Here is a 20,908-nt window from a genome sequence, read left to right as displayed (position 1 = left end):
CAATTTCTGACTTGCCAGCTTCCCCACTGACTTTGCTTGTTGGAAGCTTTCAGGGAGGAAGTCAATGGGGAAGATGACATGGAAGTTCTCAAGTTGCTTGAGTAAGTTTCCCCCACCCACGGACCCTCCCCCAGTCCCTCTGTACTCGCGCTGCATTTGTGCACCCTGGTACATCCTCCCCAACCCTTGCCACATCTTCGCGCACCCTCCCTGACCCACAGCACACCCCTGCGTACCCTTCCCCACATGGGAGCAGCCACTAACCTGCCTACTGGTCTTGGACTTGAAACTTCCTGCCGGCTTCCCACTGACTTTGCTTGTGAGAAGCTGGCAGGGAGTGTCAGCAATCACAATCGAGTTTAGACTTCCTGCTGGCTTCCCCATTGACTTGTGGGAAGCTATCAGGGAGCATTGGAAATGACAATCACGTGACTGCGGCTGACTGCAGCAGTGAGGCAGTGCTGAAGCAGCCACAACTTTCCCAAATTTCAATCCCATGGGAATAATGGTCCTGGATTTTGGACACATTCTGTAAGTTAGCCCATTTGAGGTACTTAGGTTACAGACAGACAGACACAAGAGTTTTAGCCATATATAGATCTTGCTTGGTACTATGTGTACTGTATTTCCCCTACCTTTATTTTATCTTTCTATATGAAAAGACTTGCAACAAAAGGATCTGCAAGGACTGTCAGCCCAACCTACAGTACTTTGAAAGTTGCTGTTTCACGGCAACACGAAAGGAATCCCCATATAAATCCCTTTGAGTTCTTGGAGGATGTAACTCGAACAAGTAAATAAAAATAAATAAAATCAGCAAATTTTAGTGTAGCATTGACAGTTAAAAAAAGTTTGGGAGAAAAAAAATTGCCATTTAGTTCAATTATTCCCAGATAACTGTATAACAGCAATTCATCCCTAACCTAATACCCTCCAGTTATGTTAGGCTATACTTCCCATTCATAACTGTGGACAGTGAGGCCATACGAGGGCTGGTGTGGAGGATTTGCATTCAGACATTTTTCTTCAGCTCTACTAATTACAAACACAGCATTTTTCTGCACATTGGTTCAACTTTCACTTTTCTTACACTTAAATCCGTAAAATTTAATACTGCATTTCTCCACCATTTTCCTCAGTATGTGACTTCTTTCCAGACCTGAAATTCCTTGCATGGCCAGCTGCCAGTACCCGTGAGCATGGCCAGGATGTGCTCCCAAAATTCCAGTTGTGCCCAGTCTCAGGGAATTAACTCCTAGTATGACTTTTTTTTCAAATGAGCCAGTGCCACTTTTGGTCTCCTTCAGTGAAAAGGAGAGGCAAGAATGCAGATTTGGGTACTGCATTAAAAGGCAGCTATGTAAGAATTAAGCACTACATAATCTTATCTGTTAATACAGCTGTTTTGTTCATGAATAAAATATAGTATTAAATACTGCTAAGTAGGAGAGTTCATTTAGTACTTTTCAATAATTAAAAAATAACTTACTTGAATGGAAGGCAATGGAACACAGTGAAAATATGAGTCAGAAAATTAAAATAACCACCTGAATTTTTAAAGCTTTTGAAGTATAATATTGTATCAGGTGCAATGATGTATTTGGGCATAGACAATTTTTTGCCTGATGGTAATCTCTGTGTATATGTTAAATATCTGTACACTTCATTTGCTCTTTACACCTTCCTAAAATGCCTCAGATACAAATATACAGCCAATAGTAAAACAAACTGAAAACTCCAGTGCATTTAATGTTTTTCTTTCAAACCCTGAATGTAATGAAAAGAATTCTAAATCTGTCACCAAAAGACAAACTTGAATAACTTCTTTTTCTGGAAGGTAGAGTGTTGGAACATTCTTCTCAGGGCAAAGACAGAACAAAAAATGAACATCGATGTTTCAATAAAAATGAAAGCCCCCCGAGCTTGCAAATAGAGTTTGGGGAAGATGGCCACTGTCTGTGCAGCTATTAAATGCATTTGTTTTCTTGACAGATAGGAGCCTATTGCTATGTGGAGTGCTCAGCTTTAACGCAGAAAGGATTGAAGACTGTTTTTGATGAAGCCATTATAGCCATTCTAACTCCAAAGAAACATACAATGAAAAAGAGAATAGGCTCAAGATGCATTAATTGCTGCCTGATCACATGAGAGCTGCTGGGACAATGGCCACGCGTGCTGTGAAACTTCTGACACTGTGCAAATATACACTTCAAGACAGCAACACCTTATTAAGAGATCCACTGATCCGACAGGGAAGCTGATTTTAGGAACTGGCATTTGGTGAACCCCAGAGGGGGAGGGAGAAAATCACAAATGTGTGAAGAAGTAGGCACCATCTACTGCGAAGATTTTATTCAGATGGGAAGAAAGGTACAATCTCTCAGGGGTAACATAATTTAGGACACACAACAAATGTATGATCACATTGTCACTGCATGTCGACCATGCTGTAAAAAAGAGGAACAAAGCCCCACGATGCTCTGAAAAGATTTGGAAAGCCTTTTGCTTTGCCCATACCCCTGTGCAGTCTTCATGGAATTGCACAATCAAAATGCCTCTCCTCTTTGTGCCAGTTATCTGCTTTTATATGTAAGCTGCTTCCTATTCCAGTATATCCACAAAGATGCAATAAGGAGACCAGCCACATAGCCAAAGGTGGCTCCAAGTGAACAGGAGATGGGCCACACCTGAAAGAGGAAAATGCTGTATTAGAAGAAGAAAAGGATGTACTTTAATGAGCACAAGGTTTTGGTATAACTGAAAGAAACCAAAAGGGGGTACAGAATCTTTGCAAAGCTTGACCTGCTTTTACCAAGAATGCCAAAAAATGGTAATAGCCATCAAGCATTTGTTATGAATATGAACAATTGTACAGTTTTTAAACTCATGTGCATTAAAATGTAACTAGCTGCTGGCTATTGCATATGATGCTTGATCAGAACCAGGTAAGAAATATGTGGTGCATCTGTGGTCAGAGCAGTTGATGTATTCTTATTTTCCAGTTAAGTTGCTAACTTTTTAAAGCATGGATGGTTAGAACTGTCTGTATTGCTTCTCCCTCTCCCTTCCCTACTGCATTCTTTCATTCCTAGGTAGCTCTGATAACACATTTGATATTGAAGCACAACTGAATGAAACATATTAAAGGAGACCATAAATCAGAGGGAAGGGCAGGGGCACACATGATAATGACTGCTTCACGCAATGACCTTTCTCTGCCAGCAATAGCAACAAATATTTGCAAGATAAAGTTCTGCTATCATGCTAGAAAGCATACTGAATTGGATCTGAGCATCCATCTTCTGTGGATAGAAGGTTCTCCATCACTGGAGATGTCTGACCCAGGAGAAGAATCCCTGTAAAAAATTGAGGAACTGATGGTCTTTCCCAATTCATCACTTTTCCTGCAGTCTTCTTAGCTGCTGCTGCTCCAGAATATTAGGGAAATGGGTACTGGGTTCTATACCAAAATGCCCCTTTTGACCAGCAACAGAAATCTGAGCAGAAGTTGGTTTAGAGAATACTCCCATGATTGGAACTAGATCCAGCCTTTGTAAAACTGTTGATCTCTCTTTTTTAACCCTCCCTCCCTCTCAGTGCTGTTCTCAAATGAAATTAATTGGCAGTTCCTGAAATATATTTGCTGCTTATGTGTTATACCTGCACTTCGAATTCCAAGTTGTATAGGCAATGTGGAGCTGCAGTTCCACAATATCCCAATATTGTGTGTTCAATCAAGAGGTGAAATATGTAAGGATAAAAATTCCAGGAACAGTGCCAGATATTTATGTGGAATTCCCTAGTCAGTATTAAACAGATGAAGACATAAACATGGTAGCACAATCCCGTTTATGCACCACTAACTGAATTTAAGCCTTGAAACTATACTCCAAGATCTGTTTGTGATGGGTGAAATCAGATGTAGCTAGCCAGATCCACCCAGAACAAAATAAAGATACTATGCCACTTGTAAATGGCTATCAGTCAAGTCAGGTTATCAATCAGTCAGATAACTAATTTAACAAATCAGCTGATTGATCAACTGGAATTGCATCTGAATAAAAAAAAAAAAGAACTTCACGGAGAAGGAAAGCATACTTGTTATTTTCAGATAATGCCCATCATAACCTATCTTAGAAGAGGAAGCTTCAGAATGTGGAAAAAAAATGAATGCTGCTTCCAGGATAGTGCCTCCTTCCTAAAGTTTTTATAAATACACACAAAAATTAAGGTTAAAAAAAAGGCTGACATGCAGGGCACCTTTTTAGTCAATAAAATAGTTTTAATTGGTTTTACTGATTACTCACTAAATGTCACAGTGTAATAAAAATGAATGCATTGCAAATGAACGCTGCTTCGAATTACAATGGATAGGCAATCAGTTGAGTTCCTTAATTGGACAGGGCATCATTTTGAGCATCATTCTTCTCTAAGTGAAATCCAGTCCAAGCTATCTTTATTGGGCAAGTCAGGAAGTGTTAGCTGCTTAATATGGGTGGAGTTATACAACAGGATTTTTATATGTAGCTCCAAGGAGCAGTTTCCCTCTTTAATTTTTGCTGCTCAGCAATGGCAGCAGGGAAGGGTTTGCTGGCACAGAGGGAATGGATGGGTTGGCAGGACTGCATTTTGGTAATTATGAATGTGTCCTGCCTTTGCAAATTCATTGTTAAAGCATATTGAAAATGATTTAAATTTTAAAAATGATTAGAGTTTATTAAGGAGCTTTCAGATTTGAAATTTACAAACTATAAATATAAAATAAAGACATTTCAGTGAATACTTTTAAGAACATTAGTTTAGAGCTGGCTAATTACCCCAACTTTGTTATAAAAGAGAAAATTAATGGCAGACTTTTGCAGAGATGCAGATGAGAGACATTAAGAGGCATTAGCTCTATTCAGTGCTTCCCCTTTTGCCTGAGCTCTGCATGTGAGAAAAAAGAGGAAGGGGGGCTAGTTAGTTCTACTCCTCCCTTGTGCTCTTGTTGCATCCTCCACATTGAAGCCAATTGTTCAAAGATTCTGTAACCCAGGAAGTGTCTTGCTGTACAACTGCCGATCACATACAGAAGCAGCGAGAATGGGGAAGGGAGGAAGAGTTCGTTCATCCCACCTCCATCTCCTCATATATAAAGCTTACACATGAGAGCCACTGAATAGGGCTACTTCTTTCATAACAAAGCCCACATTTATTTCCACTCTGCTGAGTTTGCATCTCTTAGCAAAGTGACTCTTAACCTATGAATGCAAGCTGCTAGCACAATAGCCTTCCTTGCCATGAGCCACAGCTATTCTGCTCTAAGTTAGCTACTGTAAAATGATTCTTAGAATGATGAACTTGTGGCCAAAAACCAGCTTTGTGCTACCATACAGTTCTTGCATGTATACACAGTGTAAACAATCTAGCTTGAACTGGGAATGCCTTGCTCTCACTTTCAGACTTGCAGATATAACATTGCAGCTGTCATCATTATCTGCTCCAATCTAAAAGTTATCACTGTATGTTCTTAATATGAATTGATGATGTACAGTGATCCACACTATTTCTGTGGTGTTAGAAGTATGCAGATATTCTCAACAATCACCCCATCATTCCTGCATCTGACGATTGTCAGTGGACCCCTTTGTACATCAGTGGGCCTGACCTGTAGACCTCTTCTTTCAACCATTTTCTTTTTTTAATAATAATTTTAGCAGAAATTACAATTGTACAGATAAAAACTAATAGGAACTACAAAAAATTAAGAACAAAAAATATAAAGTGCAAGAAAAAAATGTAAGTATAGCAGAGAAAAAAGAAAGAGAAAAAATATGAAGTATCTTCCCCCGTCACAAGTATTAAAAAAAATATTTTAAACAACTCATCACCGTGCTGTTCTGAGGGTTCTCAGTATTTTTTTAAAAATAAAATAATTCCAAAAGTGGTTAAGAAATGAGGATCAGTTGAACGTAAAGTCCTTAGAGGCTATATTACACTTGTGAGCCTGATGAAATTCCTCAATTCCCAGCTGCTCAACGCACAAGCCACTGCAGAAACATCAGTTCCTGCTGTCTACTCATGAGTAGCAGCTGTCCATAATATGTACAGGCGATCTCATGATCCCTCCTTTCTCCGGAGAGATTTCAGAGGCTTAGATCCAGCATCTAGCCACCAATTCAGCCATAATATTGTCCCTGTTGTTCAGGGATGTTCATTCGCCATGGCCCCACTGGAAGTACTCCTTTCAACTATTTTCATGTAGTAATCTATGACTGCATATGTTAAGACAATAACTCTCATGGTTCTCGGCCAATGTAACTAGGAATTCTGCCTCTTGCAATGAAGTACAGTATTGTACATCCAGGCTGGGAAAACTGATCTACCTGCTTGGGGGTTCGTACAGACAAGTCTTTACTAGAATATAATTTACAATATGTATATGTAAGGCAATACCCAGTTAGGTAAACCAGAAATGTGAAGCAGAGCACTGCTATCCCAATCCACGGGCCTTAACTTATTTGAACTACTCTTTATTCAAGTAAAAGTAAAAGGTAAAAGTAAAAAAAAGTAAAAGGGTTGAGAAATCTTTCTTGATACCAATGGTTTATTTTGATACAGACTTTTAAACATTTAGCCAAAATTAAAGATTAAATTATTTGATTAATGAACTGACTCCAGTTCTGAAACTTGTTGGCCCAAATAACACAACAGAGGCCAACTTTTTATTTAAATGAAGAAAAACACTGTTGCAGCTTATCTCTACTCTTTCGTAGAATGCTATAAGCTCAAGCCATCCTTACAGTGCCTTTTGCTATGCTAAGATAGGTACACACTGTATTTCCTTAACCTTTATGAAAGGCACAATTTACAATCCCCTGTCCTTCATCTTGTTTTTCACTAATCACCTGGACAACATACGAAATGTAATCCAGGCAATAGAATGCTAAACTGTCTGTCTGTTTCTCTGTCTGGGTGGCATTTAGCTCCTGTCTCCAGTTTGCAAAATGCATGCACAAACACAAGTTCTAGAACAGCTTTCCCTTACTGGTGTTTTGGAAATACAATTGACAGACCTCTGAGATATCATCCTATCCCACCTGTGGGGCTCCAGGTTGAAGGCTATTCCAGAACTAGTTTTGAAGAGAACAGGCAGGAAAAAGCCATCTTACTGTTCCACAATTTCTCCTAGCCATTAATTTTTTCATCATATTACTCATCAAACTAACTTCTTTGTTGTTTGTAATCTGCTTTGATTTGATCTTTTGTGCTTAATCTTCATATCACTAAATGTGCGTTTAGTGTTGTATAGGATTATTTGGAGGTCTTTAGAAGAGTAGTCAAGATGATAGTAATATTTTCATGAGGTGCCTTAGGGACTCTTACTGACCTTGCTTCTGCCTTTTATTTACAGCCTGAGAAAAGTAACTGTTTCAATCTGTCATGCCTGCTTTTCAAACCAAAGATTTGCTTATTCATGTTCAGTAACATGGCATTGCATATTTTCTGCAAAATGTTAAATAGTGTTTATTCAGTGCTAACATACTGCATTTTTGGCCTGGTGAAGGCTGAATTTCCAATGGACATTTTCATTCAAAATAACTTCAATTTCATCAGGAATTGACCAGACATTAAACAATAATAAAACAATCTAGGCAATGGTGTACTAGTCTGTGTATGAAAAACTTGTATCATTCAATCCCTTTACACCCAGCATATTTGAACCTGATCATCTACTCTTAAAAAGGTCATTGGTTTGCTATGTTCCTAGCTATCGCCTTAATTACATCTTCCTTCTCGTAAGTCTATCACAAAAGTACACACCAGATTTCCTAACACAACTCAGAGGAGCCAAGGGCAATAGGCGCATACATTCAGACTTAATGAGATTAATACTGCTAAAGGCTGTTTCTTGCTCCTTGCATAGCCAGGATTCTTTGGAGACCAAAGCCTAGTTAAATTGGAAATAAGGCTACATTGGCTGCAGTTTTTTTCCAATTAGGGCAGGGAAGAGAATATGGTCATGGGAGAAAAGTGCTGCACAGTATCCTTTGGCTCACTTTCTATCACTTAGATACAAGGCTTCTTTAAACATGTACTGATTTACAGAAGTTAGCACTATCTCTACAGACAAACTATATGGGAAATTTTCAAAGCTGAGAATCTTGATAATTTCTCATCAATTAATTTTGGATGTCTTTTGCTACTACAACTCTCTCTGGTTTAAAACTCTATGATGCCAAATGCCTCTGCTGTGAAAATCATTTCCCAAGCTAGAAATACAAAAATAACTCCCTCCCTCTCTAAGCATTCTTCTGCTGTTACTGTGCAGTCATCACTTTTCCATTCTCCCACACTTTTTCTTTATTAAAAATGTCAGAAGCATTGTGAGAGCCACAGAGTCCCCCCTTCTCTTATGGATACTGCAGAAATGGTTTTAGGAGTGCCATGATCTCTAGAAATAAGCCCTGACAAAAAATGCAACAGACTTTACTTTTGCACCAGTTTAAGGCAAATCCAAAGAACCAGAAAGGGCTATTTGAATATATACACATTATTACTGTACAATCCTGGAGCCGCAACGTTCAAGATTTCAGGAGCTCTCAGAATGCATACCAAGAGGATCATTTTGTAATTGATGCCAAGAAGAAGCATCAAGTACCTGAACTCTGTATAAGTTTTGCGGATTTCTGCACAGGAAATTGTGCAAATTAAATGACATAGTAGATTGCAACATCCAAAGCTATGCTTTCTTTCACCAGTAAAAGTATTCCTTTTTCTATGAGTCAATTCTCTATTTATTGTTTTGGAAGCACTGGTTCTTAAAAGAATATAAATGACCCAGTTGATTATTTCTTGAGCCTTGTTTTTTCAGCAGAAACTGTCTTTCATCCCAGTGACTCATCTGTTTGTTACAGTTTTGAGGTAAAGCTTTATTTATAAGCTGCTTTTGCAACATTAAAATACATACTTTCATTCACTATCCCTTATTAAGAGGATAATAAAGAAAATAAAGTAAGCCTGGTGGTGAATTTGAAAGTTCTGTCAATTTGTAATTCACGACGCCTATAATTAAATTTGTTAGTGTGTGCCTAGCCATTTCCGGTGGCTTCTTAGAGGAGAAATTATGGTAAAACAAAATATTATTATCAGGATGCTTTCTAAAGCTTCCAGGAATCAAGAGGTATCTTAAATACTATCAGGTATTCTTGTGTAGGGTTTCATGAACTAAAACCCATTTCACCCACAAATTGAGCTCTGATGCATGAAAGGTGATACCCCAATCAGCCTGTTTAAATACCCCTTGCTTCAACAGAGGCCTCTCTGCCCTCAAGCACCCTGCTGGGTAAGACTGGCTCTGTGCTTCTGGGTACCCGTAAAATTTTGGAAAGGTGAGCCAATACCAGCTCAGTCCCTGCCAGAAAAAAAAAAGATGGTGAAGGCAGCTTTGCAGCATTTCCTCTGAAACTGGGAGGTGGAGGGCAGTCTTGTCTGTTAATGGGAACTCACACCTCATCCTGATTCATGGCATTTCCTCCCTCCCTCCTGTAGCCATGGCACCTTGGAAGCTGGGCACTGGTGTTCCCCTTAATGTCCTGGTTTCTTGTGCTGTTGCCTCTACGAGCTTATCCTCAATTTGCTATATATTTTGATGCATATTACTTACCATAGATCTATCTAGTGTAAAAAATATGTGGGAATATAATTAGATGTATGCTTCTTAAAAAAAAAAAAAGGAAACTAGCATCCCAATCTTCAATTTATTACTTCTGAATTATCTAGCAAGATCATTTGCATTTAGTTCTGAGGTGAAAAACTGTACAAGGGTAGTAATTAACAGACTACATTTACATTAGACGTTCTGTTCAATCTAACAAGATTCAGAATGCTTAATGCCAAATATCTTACCCTCTAGTTGGGGGTTTATCTGCTTTGAGAATATTTTAATCCACTTTACATTATTAACAGAATCAGTTTATTCCCCTACCCCCAACAGTAATTTGGACAGATGAATGTACAGTTTTCCTGCAATCCTGCCAGCTTCTCATTTTTCCTATAAGCAGCAAAATGCTTAAGGACTTGTTGGAAAACTGCAAAATATGTTATCGGCACAGGGTGGCTCAGCTATGGCTTTTTCAAAGATCAATCTGGAGCCAATAGCCATTTCAAATGCAGTTTGTTAAGTGCTTTTAATGGAAGGTAACAGCACACCACAGGCCAATTCTCAGAGGATGTAAGAGCACATGGCCTCCGTGACATTAATGGGCTGGATGCTGACTGGCTACTGCTTGAACTCGAGAAATGTCATTAACTTTTAACATTAACATAAACTAGCCTTGTTTGAACTGAGCACATATGAAAGGGTTCTGACAACCACGTAACTCACATTGAGAAAGCAGCTTCATCCACTTACAGCTTGCTAAAGAAAACATTCTACCATGTTGTTCTCAAGGGCCTTTACAGTGGAGGTATTTAAATGGTTCAAATTCCTTCTCTGACAGACCTATCAGCCTCAACCCCAAGCATCATGCTGGCTAGTACATATTAAGACAGTTTATTTTAGGGTCAAGCTTAATTATCTTCTCCTTTTTGCAGTCCAGAATGATCTTACGCTATTGAATTGCTTTGGGCTGTGTTTTCTTGTATTGCAATTTTTCAGACTGATTTTGAATTGTTTATGGTAACCTGCCTTGAAGTGATTATTGTAAATTGCTAGTTCCTACAGAATTGAAATACAGGCTATAGTTTGATCATCTGAAGAAGATCTAGCTAAAATAAATACCAGTCATAACTTATAAAATTAAAAAAAACAATTAAAAATGCATCAGAGGTAGAGAGCTAAATGGCCACATCATACTTTGTATATTTCAATGTGTCAAGCACAAGATTGCTTAGAAATTCTGTGCTCAGCTTCAAAAGGCATGGCTGCAACAGCTGAATTCATTAATACAAGATTTGTGATAGCCCTCTGAGAAAGCTTGAAAAATGAGGATTAGGCTAATTTCTAGAGGAAAAAAGAATCTACCAGTGGCTCTTTTTCAGGCTAATTAAATCTTAAAGACAGCAGTCTCTGAATAGAAAATGCTAGAAGGCAAAACAGGAAAGACACTTGACAATTTGCTCATACGCTTTTATAATGGAACTAGTCAGATAATTGCAAACTAAACATGGGACTGGATGGAAATGGTCTGATTAAAATTTTTTAATTTATATAAAATAGAGCAACCAACCTGCCATGGACGGTCCCAGTCCAGTGGAATAGGAAATGCTCCAAGCCATGCTCCCACCACACTGCATATCGTGATAATCTGGAGATTGTTATCCCAGATGGACATAGCCCTAAAAGAGTGAAAAAAAAGTTACTCCTTAAAACTGCCTGTTCTTCATTGGTTGATTTGTTTACTCACCCATAGTTTTGATTTATCTATGCAGGACTGCAATATTACAAAATATGAGCTACTCATTTAAAGATTCCCATCTATTAGTCTTTCTAAAAAAGCTGACATTTTAGAAGTTAAAGATTCTAACACCCTATTCACCCTATTACCACCCAAGAGACGGCTTTATACATGGACTTCACCAGATGGACAACACTGAAATCAGACTGACTACATCCTTTGCAGCCAAAGGTGGCGGACATCTATACAGTCAGTAAAAACAAGACCATTGCACAATTTAGGATCAGACTAAAGAGATTAGGGAAGACCCACAGATCAGCTAGATATGAGCTCACTAATATCCCTAAGGAATATGCAGTGGAGGTGAAGAATCGATTTAAGGGACTGGACTTAGTAGATAGGGTCCCGGAAGAACTACGGACAGAAGTTCACAACATTGTTCAGGAGGTGGCAACAAAATACATCCCAAAGAAAGAGAAAACCAAGAAGGCAAAATGGCTGTCTGCTGAGACACTAGAAGTAGCCCAAGAAAGAAGGAAAGCAAAAGGCAACAGTGATAGGGGGAGATATGCCCAAGTAAATGCAAAATTCCAGAGGTTAGCCAGAAGAGATAAGGAATTATTTTTAAACAAGCAATGTGTGGAAGTGGAAGAAGACAATAGAATAGGAAGGACAAGAGACCTCTTCCAGAAAATTAGAAACATCGGAGGTAAATTCCAGGCAAAAATGGGATGATCAAAAACAAAGATGGCAAAGACCTAACAGAAGAAGAAGAGATCAAGAAAAGGTGGCAGGAATATACGGAAGACCTGTATAGGAAGGGTAACAATATCGGGGATAGCTTTGACGGTGTGGTCAGGGAGCTAGAGCCAGACATCCTGAAGAGTGAGGTTGAATGGGCCTTAAGAAGCATTGCTAATAACAAGGCAGCAGGAGACGACGGCATTCCAGCTGAACTGTTCAAAATCTTGCAAGATGATGCTGTCAAGGTAATGCATGCTATATGCCAGCAAATTTGGAAATCACAAGAATGGCCATCAGACTGGAAAAAATCAACTTATATCCCCATACCAAAAAAGGGGAACACTAAAGAACGTTCAAACTATCAAACAGTGGCACTTATTTCACATGCCAGTAAGGTAATGCTCAAGATCCTGCAAGGTAGACTTCAGCAATTCATGGAGCGAGAATTGCCAGATGTACAAGCTGGGTTTAGAAAAGGCAGAGGAACTCGGGACCAAATTGCCAATATCCGATGGATAATGGAAAAAGCCAGGGAGTTTCAGAAAAACATCTATTTCTGTTTTATTGACTATTCTGAAGTCTCTGACTGTGTGGACCATAACAAATTGTGGCAAGTTCTTAGTGGTATGGGGATACCAAGTCATCTTGTATGCCTCCTGAAGAATCTGTATAACGACCAAGTAGCAACAGTAAGAACAGACCACGGAACAACGGACTGGTTTAAGATTGGGAAAGGAGTACGGCAGGGCTGTATACTCTCACCCTACCTATTCAACTTGTACGCAGAACACATCATGCAACGTGCTGGCCTTGAGGAATCCAAGGCTGGGGTTAAAATAGCTGGAAGAAACATTAACAATCCCAGATATGCAGATGATACCACTTTGATGGCTGAAAGCGAAGAGGAACTGAGGAGCCTTATGATGAAGGTGAAAGAAGAAAGTGCAAAAGCTGGCTTGCAGCTAAACCTCAAAAAAACCAAGATTATGGCAACCAGCTTGATTGATAACTGGCAAATAGAGGGAGAAAACGTAGAGGCAGTGAAAGACTTTGTATTTCTAGGTGCGAAGATTACTGCAGACGCTGACTGCAGTCAGGAAATCAGAAGACGCTTAATCCTGGGGAGAAGAGCAATGACAAATCTCGATCAAATAGTTAAGAGCAGAGACATCACACTGACAACAAAGGCCCGCATAGTTAAAGCAATGGTGTTCCCCGTAGTAACATATGGCTGCGAGAGCTGGACCATAAGGAAGGCTGAGAGAAGGAAGATTGATGCTTTTGAACTGTGGTGCTGGAGGAAAATTCTGAGTGCCTTGGACTGCCAGATCAAACCAGTCCATTGTCCTGTTTAGGCGATAGACTCTGAATTAATAACAATTCTTTAATAAGCTAATTTTACCTCAGTGGAAGGTCTAATAATTAACAGAAATTTATTATTTCAATTTTTGAAACTGAATTCAGTATGGAATTCTGAATAGAAAAAGAATGGATTCTACGTACAAGGTAATTAACTCTGGGAAAATTGATTCTTAAAATTAAGGTATAAGCAAAGAAAGTCATAGGCAACAGACAGAATACAATTGAGGAGTAAATGGATTGTTTGCACTGTACTATTTTACCGATTGGTTGAAGATTGTAGAAGCCGTTGACTCTGAGGCGTTAAACAGGGCGGTTCCGAGGGAGTGGAATTAATACAGAAGCTGAGGTAGAGGAACCCGGTGATCTTAGTATTTAACAAGATGAATCAATGGTAGAACGAGAATTGAGACAGACTAAGGTGAGGTGGTGACAGTGGCTTTTTGAAGTATACGATGCTGGGGCAAAAGGTATAGATATAATTACAACAGGGCTGAATTCAGAAGCTGACAATTGAATGATGATGTCAGAGGCTGACAGTTGAAGCCCCACTGCACAAAGTGTTCTAAGGCAGAGAAACGGCAGTGACTGCTGAGGTAATTAAGTCCTTGAGGAAATGCAGAATTAGGAGCCAAGACAAATGGAGAGGCAGGCGGAAGAATGACAGGCTCTACAGGAAGATCGTGGTTATCAAGATCAAGGTTGCTTTCTGAATTCAAAGACGGCTCTGAACACGCTGAGGAGAAATTGTGAGGCTGTAAAGAGGAACGGTTGTCTCTGACAATTGGCTTTGGCTTCTGGCACTCTTTATATCTTCGGCTTTCTCGCCTTTTTTGCGTAGGAGCCAATCGGGCTTCTCGTTACACAGCCCTCCTTGCCACACGCCACTCTCAAGCGCTGATTGGTGGTGGCGAACCCGATTCACTTCCTGGCTCCTTCAGCTGTTCTGCTTCTTCCCACTCGGAGGCTTTTTTTAAATTGTTAAGTCTTCTTTCCTCAGCTTGGCTTAGCTGTTTTTCCCGGCTGTCCCATTCATCCTCTGACTCAGTCTCTACTCTAACATCCATACTTGAGGAAATAAAGACAGACTGCTCACTTGAGGGAATGATATTAAAGGCAAAACTGAAGTACTTTGGCCACATAATGAGAAGACAGGACACCCTGGAGAAGATGCTGATGCTAGGGAGAGTGGAAGGCAAAAGGAAGAGGGGCCGACCAAGGGCAAGATGGATGGATGATATTCTAGAGGTGACGGACTCATCCCTGGGGGAGCTGGGGGTGTTGACGACCGACAGGAAGCTCTGGCATGGGCTGGTCCATGAAGTCACGAAGAGTCGGAAGCAACTGGATGAATAAACAACAAAATTACCACCCATCTCTAACGGGATGCCTTCTAATAGTTCTTACTAAAACAAATGATAGGACCTATAAACTACACATTCTGAAGAATACCATAGTTGCCCTAAATTTATTATTTAAAAAAAAAGAAAAGAAACTATCTCATTTTCTTGGGAGTGCTTTTTCCATTAGTAATATTTCACAAAGCATAAAGGAGATTATTAGGACTTTGTCACACAAGTCCACTCTACTTTTCAAACTGTGGTCCCAAAATTTCAAAGCATTTTGTTTTTTTCTATGCACAACAGCTACTTCTTTATTAGGCCTTTGCAGCAATACAAATCACACTTTCCCTTTTGAATGTAGACTGTTCCATGGCTCAATCGTTATGTTGTTCAAAAATTATGAAAACACTATTTTGAAAGGGTTGATAGGTTTTTGGCAACCATTTTATTTTATTTTATTTTCAAATTGTTTATACATACACATTTTTCGATATGAAACTTTTAGGAATTTTTTAAAATTACATTTCATTTTTACTAGTTGCTGAAAATCTTTAGGTGGATTAGTCAGGCATGACAATCTGCAAAAAAAAAAAAAAGTAAACTCCCTCTATTGTCTTTTTCCAGTCATTTTAATTTATGTTTTCCATCAAGTCCAAACATTATGACTAGAGCATCAGCAAAACACTATTCATATGCTTCCAGACTGGGCTATAATTTGCTTTGCTGCTGATAATTTAAAAAAAAATTACTTCATTTTTTGTTCTTTATAATACGTTTAAAAACCTGTCACATTGTAAAGTTCAGTAATTATGTGTCATATAATAAAGTACAATCTGGGTAATATTTTAAGGGGCACTTCTATTTCTGCTGATGATGGAAATGAGCTTCCTCCCACAACATGAAAACCTTGTATCTCCCTCAGTTAGGATAATTTCTGCAATATTCCTTCTTTTCACCAACTCTGAATCAGTTTAATTCCATGCTGATAATAAAATAATGGAAGAGCTAGCAAGGGAGTCAAGTGGGAGTTATATGATTTAAAATGTGAAGTCTTTTTTTCCATACTGAAAACATAACTCTTAAAATACTATTTTCTACATATCCAGTGTGGCTCATTCTTTTCTAAGAAAGGATAAAATGCTCAAAGATTTTGATTTTTTATAAAAATTTTCCATATGCACCTGCTGTTTTATTGGAGGTTCAAAAAAAAAATCATATGATGCAATTATGAGGCATTACATTTTATTGTTAAAGTACTTATACATTGCTGCTCATTAAAATAGTCCTTTTGTGGCTCCTACATCTTCCCATCTCCATTCTTCTTTCACTTAAGACAAGTTATAGTCTGCCATTTTGTTCAAGCCTATGGGTTAAATTTACCCAAGCAGGAAAAAAGGGAAGGAACTGCCACTTGGGAAGAGCCACAGGATAAATCTTGGTTTGATGTGATGGTTGTACTATCTTATAGAAAACTCTTCTAGAGATTGCCATGAAGGCAGAAATTTTGGTTATCTTTATGGCTAGGTTGGCTTGATAACTAACGCATGGCTAACTGAATAAAACCAACTGTTGGGTTTGTACAATGCACTGAACCATAAACCAGCCAACACCCCTGCCCCTAACTGTGCTACCTCATTGTGATGGGGGTACTGTTCCTGGGAGGGATTAGCGAAGAAGGTTGGGAGTATATGCCAAAAGTATATATTGCCAGCAGGGTCACTCAAGGTGTGAAGGTCATCCTAGCTGCCCAGCTAAAGCACGCAAGCACTTATTTTGGGCAGCAGAGATTTTCATTCATTCATTCATTCATTCATTCATTCATTCATTCATTCATTCTATGTGGCTGCTCATCTCAAACATATGACTCTGGGTGGCTAACAGAGAATAAAAACCAGATAAAAACATCAGAGCAAAACAATAAATAAAAAAACATAAGAGCCGAGATAAAACCAACAACAGTCAACATAACCAAGTTACAGGCTCAACCACATAGGAAGATGCTGGAGGTGGATGATCATTTTATGTTTATGGTTATTGTATATGGTTGTGTGTATTTTGTATTTTATGGTTATTGTTTTAATTGACTACTTTTATTGTAAACTGCCTAGAGTCCCTCTTGTGGGGGGAGATGGGTGGTGAGAAAATTTGATAAATAAATAAATAAATTTTAGTGATAAGAGCAAAGACATCAATGGGAAAAGGCAATGGTAAACCATTCCTGTATTTTTACTAAGAAAACCACATGGATAGAAAATATAAATTGACTGACAATTGGAGAAAATATATGTGATCTCTAAGAATTGACACTGACTTGATGGCACATAATCAATCATTATGTGAGCCCAACTTTTATGTCCATCATTTGTAACTCTCGGAAGAAAATAAGAGTCAAAAAAGTACCTTAGCTGAAAACTGCCCTGTGAGAATTCTGCATCATAAACATTGGGCATTTTCTGTTCAACAAAAGTACTGGAGCAGAATCTGTCAACTGGGCCAGAATCCCATCCTCAGAGGCATTGGTGCAATTTAGGGATTCCACATGCACAGCAAGATTTACTAATTAATATTAGATTTGGTCATGAACCATTTGGAATGTACTGCAATTTCTTCCATTGTGTTAACAATTATGTTCAGCTGGGAACAAAAGGCTCATAAACTGAGAATTTAAATTCACAACTAAGAAAGAATCCAATTCAAATCACAAATTTTTTATGCAGGTGAAATTCATATTCTTGTCAAATCGTTATGGAAACTGTGAATAGCACTTATGTGAAGAAGCAACAGAGCTGCTGCTTTCTGAAATTGAAGCCAGATGTGTCTCTACACAAGTCTGAGGGGATTTATGCTTATTTAACATCAGGAGTTGGGTTTTAATTAAAATTGGTTGAGTTTCATTCCGCCCCCTCCTGAGAAAATAGTCAGTTAGTAAAACGTACTGGGTGGGCAGGAAGATACTTTGGTAACTGTATGTATCTAGCCCAAAAGAGAAGATGCAGTGGTATCTCATGCAAGCTGTACCATACTTGACTTTCTGGAGCCAGCTCAGGCTTTACAAAATGCACATGCACAAGCACTGAGTGTGCTGTTCTCTATATTAATATAAAATGATGAACAGGGCCCTCTCCTCCTCTTGAATTAGCTGGATTCTTATACACATGCTCAACTGAGGTGCTTATGATGGAAATATGTGAAGGGCCTTGACTTGTTGCAATGCCAAAGCAGTGGGACTCCCAGTTGCAAGAAGCTTGGAGATCTCATCTAGTAATGTTCCAACATATGTTGGAAGTTGATTTGTTCCAAGAAGTTTCTAAGCATGATTATTTTTAATTCTTTTCACTGAGATGATTATATAGATTATTCTCTCACTTTTGTTTTACTTTGCTCTTAATACCATTTGCTTTTGAACTTTTGTAGCTGGTTTTTCACTTGCAGAAATGAGATGACCAAATACACATAAAAGACAAGGATCGAGTCAGGCACCAATATTTCTGTCATATTTCCCCTTAAACACTTTGCAGGCTCTGTAATTCAATTCGTACTTGTGGTAAACAAAATCATCAAAATTATCATGATGGTTCTTAGTTGACCCAGAAAAGGCACCCTTTGACACTGTATTACTTGGTGTTTTACAGGAATAGTTCTCAAAATGTGGTCTTCGGACCCCTGGGGATCTCCAAGGCCTTTTTCACTCTCATTCTCTCACAAGTGTACAATGGAGTTTTCCAAAGGCTACATGTCATGCCATCGCTGTGCTGGCCAACGGAATGTGTGCTTGTGTAATCTTGTATTTTCTAGAACTTTCTAAGGTAGGAAAAATATATGTTTTCAGAGACTAACTAAATTCATCTCAGTACTTCTGTGCTTTAACTAGCTATTTTTGGTTATACCTGCTGTAATCTCTGTAACCTCATTATCATCCAATCAATCGTTATTTTGAAATCCCAAAGTTTTCCTGTGCCTACACAGAAAAACAAGAAGTAAATACAGTTCGTTGTCCTATTTTGCAATATTTAATTTTTTAAAAATTCTAAATGTTTAAATTTTATCTAAAAGACTGTTACTGTTTTAGAATAATATTTTATAAAAGAAAATGTATTTATAATATATTTTTCTTATATTTAAGGAGGGACTTTTGGCTTAAAAAAGGGAGATTAGAAGACTTGCTTTCTCATCCCACAGCTGCAGATGCTGAAAAAGATGAAACTGACATATCACGGAGTCCTCTGACTCATGGAAGGAAGGAATTTACTCCAAAGAGACTGGGGAAAAATGCAAATAAGAAACAAAAATTTGACAAAAAATATCTTTCCCTCAGCTTTATAGAGCCTAATAATTTATCTTATTTTTTCTTATGCAACAGAACATTTTTGAATAGTATTATAGTGCCAGTTAAGCTGTGGTATCATTTTTGAGACCAAATTTTCAGAGTTAAAGAAAAAGGAATTGGATATTTTAAAAGTAGTTATGATCTTTTTAAAAGCGAACAATTGTTTTTTTTTACAAATCAAAGATTCAGCTGCAAATGTGAAAATGGAGTTAATATCTCATCATCACAACTGTACTTTTCCCTTACAAATGGACAAATCAACAGACATGGTTGGACTTACTGTTTTGCTGGTATTTATTTATTTTATTTATTTATTAAATTTACAATTAAAAAAATATTTGTTTGATATCAGCACCAACTAACCATCAAAGATCTTTTATGTGAATGGTTGTCAACAAACACAAGTGGTGATGAAATGTACAAAGTGTTGAATAGCGTTTTTTAAATCTCATGGTTTATCCTGGAGCAGCCATGTTGACACTTGCACAACATTGCAAAAGTGATGGTGAGTAAAACTGCTGGTGCCTTAGTATAAATCAAGACAGTGACACCAGGACTGTTGTAGTAGTAATTGTATTCTTCACCACCATGCACTTGCAGTGAAAAAAATGCCAGTTTCACTTAAGAACGTCCTTGATGAAGCAGTAAAAATGATTAATTTTATAAATTAATTTTCATTAATGTTATGAAACCCTTGAGTATACATCTTTTTAATATTCTGTGTGACAAAATAGGAAGTACAATACACAAAAATCACTTCTGCTGCATACTGAAGTACGATGGTTGTCTTGAAGAAAAGCACTTGTGCAGTTCTTTGAGTTGCAAGCTGACTAGCCACTATTTTCATGGAACAACATTTTTTTAACTCGAAAGAAGGAATGATAGACAAACTATGGTTATTCAGATCTCAGTATCTGGCAGACATTTTCTTGAAAACAAATGAAGTGAGTCTGTCACTTCAAGGAAAACAACTGACAGTATTTTTTGCCAATGACAAAATTCCGGCTTTCTGGAGAAAATTAGAAATTTAGAAAATTTGTATCTGCCACTGTGATTTTTTAAATATATTATATAATGAAATGTGTCAACATTAGGAAAATATACATAACTCAATGCACCAATATTTTCCAAATGACCAATGCATGATGCTACAAAATCATGCATGGGTAAAAGATCCATTCAAAGGTCAAGGGATGTTAACAATGTGAAACATTGATATGATTTCAGATTTTAACTTGCAACTAAACTTTAAGAAACTACCACTTCTCAAATTTTGGTGTAGTATCAAAGAAAAATTTCCACCATTAGCAGAAAAGACTGTTAAAATATTCCTTCCATTTCCAACCACATATCTGTGTGAGGCTAGATTTTCTTCATACACTTCAACCAAAACAACATATTGCAACAAATTGAATGCAGAAGCATATAAGAGAATCCAATTGTCTGCTATTAAGCTGGACATTAAAGAGATTAGCAAAAATCTAAAACAATGTCACTCTTCTATTTTTTTAAATACAGTTATTTTTCATTAAAATATTTTATTTATGTTAACCTAGAATGGGATTATTTTTAAATGAATATATTTTTTTAATTCTCAGTTTTTTATTTCTAGTATGGTAAATATTGATAAATATAACTTACATAAACAAAAGCTCTTTAGGGTCCTCAATATTTTTAAAGAATGTAAATGGGTCCTGAGATCAAAAAGTTTGAGAACTGTTGTTTTACAGAAACATTGCTTTCCAGTTGCAATGATA

General features: G+C 37.8%; 2 protein-coding genes across 4 annotated transcripts in view; one reads left to right on the top strand and one right to left on the bottom strand.

The window, feature by feature from the left end:
• Window positions 1-7,629, top strand: part of RHOQ (ras homolog family member Q) — a 36,848-nt gene extending 29,219 nt beyond the window's left edge. Inside the window, exon 5 of one of the 2 annotated variants that reach the window (XM_063302745.1) lies at window positions 1,997-7,629. In XM_063302745.1, the coding sequence (XP_063158815.1) occupies window positions 1,997-2,029 (33 nt within the window). In that variant the 3' untranslated portion in view covers window positions 2,030-7,629. Of the gene's footprint in view, window positions 1-1,992 lie in introns of both variants that reach the window. The other variant, XM_063302737.1, reaches the window with a different exon arrangement.
• Window positions 2,338-20,908, bottom strand: part of PIGF (phosphatidylinositol glycan anchor biosynthesis class F) — a 28,962-nt gene continuing 10,391 nt past the window's right edge. For both annotated transcript variants that reach the window (XM_063302719.1, XM_063302726.1), the window contains exons 5-6: window positions 11,211-11,319; window positions 2,338-2,687 (exon numbers count right to left, since the gene is read on the bottom strand). In XM_063302719.1, coding sequence (XP_063158789.1) covers window positions 2,574-2,687; window positions 11,211-11,319 — 223 coding nt within the window. In that variant the 3' untranslated portion in view covers window positions 2,338-2,573. The remainder of the gene's footprint in view (window positions 2,688-11,210; window positions 11,320-20,908) is intronic.

The sequence above is a fragment of the Candoia aspera genome, chromosome 1 (assembly GCF_035149785.1).
Source record: "Candoia aspera isolate rCanAsp1 chromosome 1, rCanAsp1.hap2, whole genome shotgun sequence".
Taxonomy (NCBI): Eukaryota; Metazoa; Chordata; class Lepidosauria; order Squamata; family Boidae; genus Candoia; species Candoia aspera.
The sequence above is the reverse complement of the archived record's forward strand: the minus strand, read 5'-3'. Positions and strand labels throughout refer to the sequence as shown.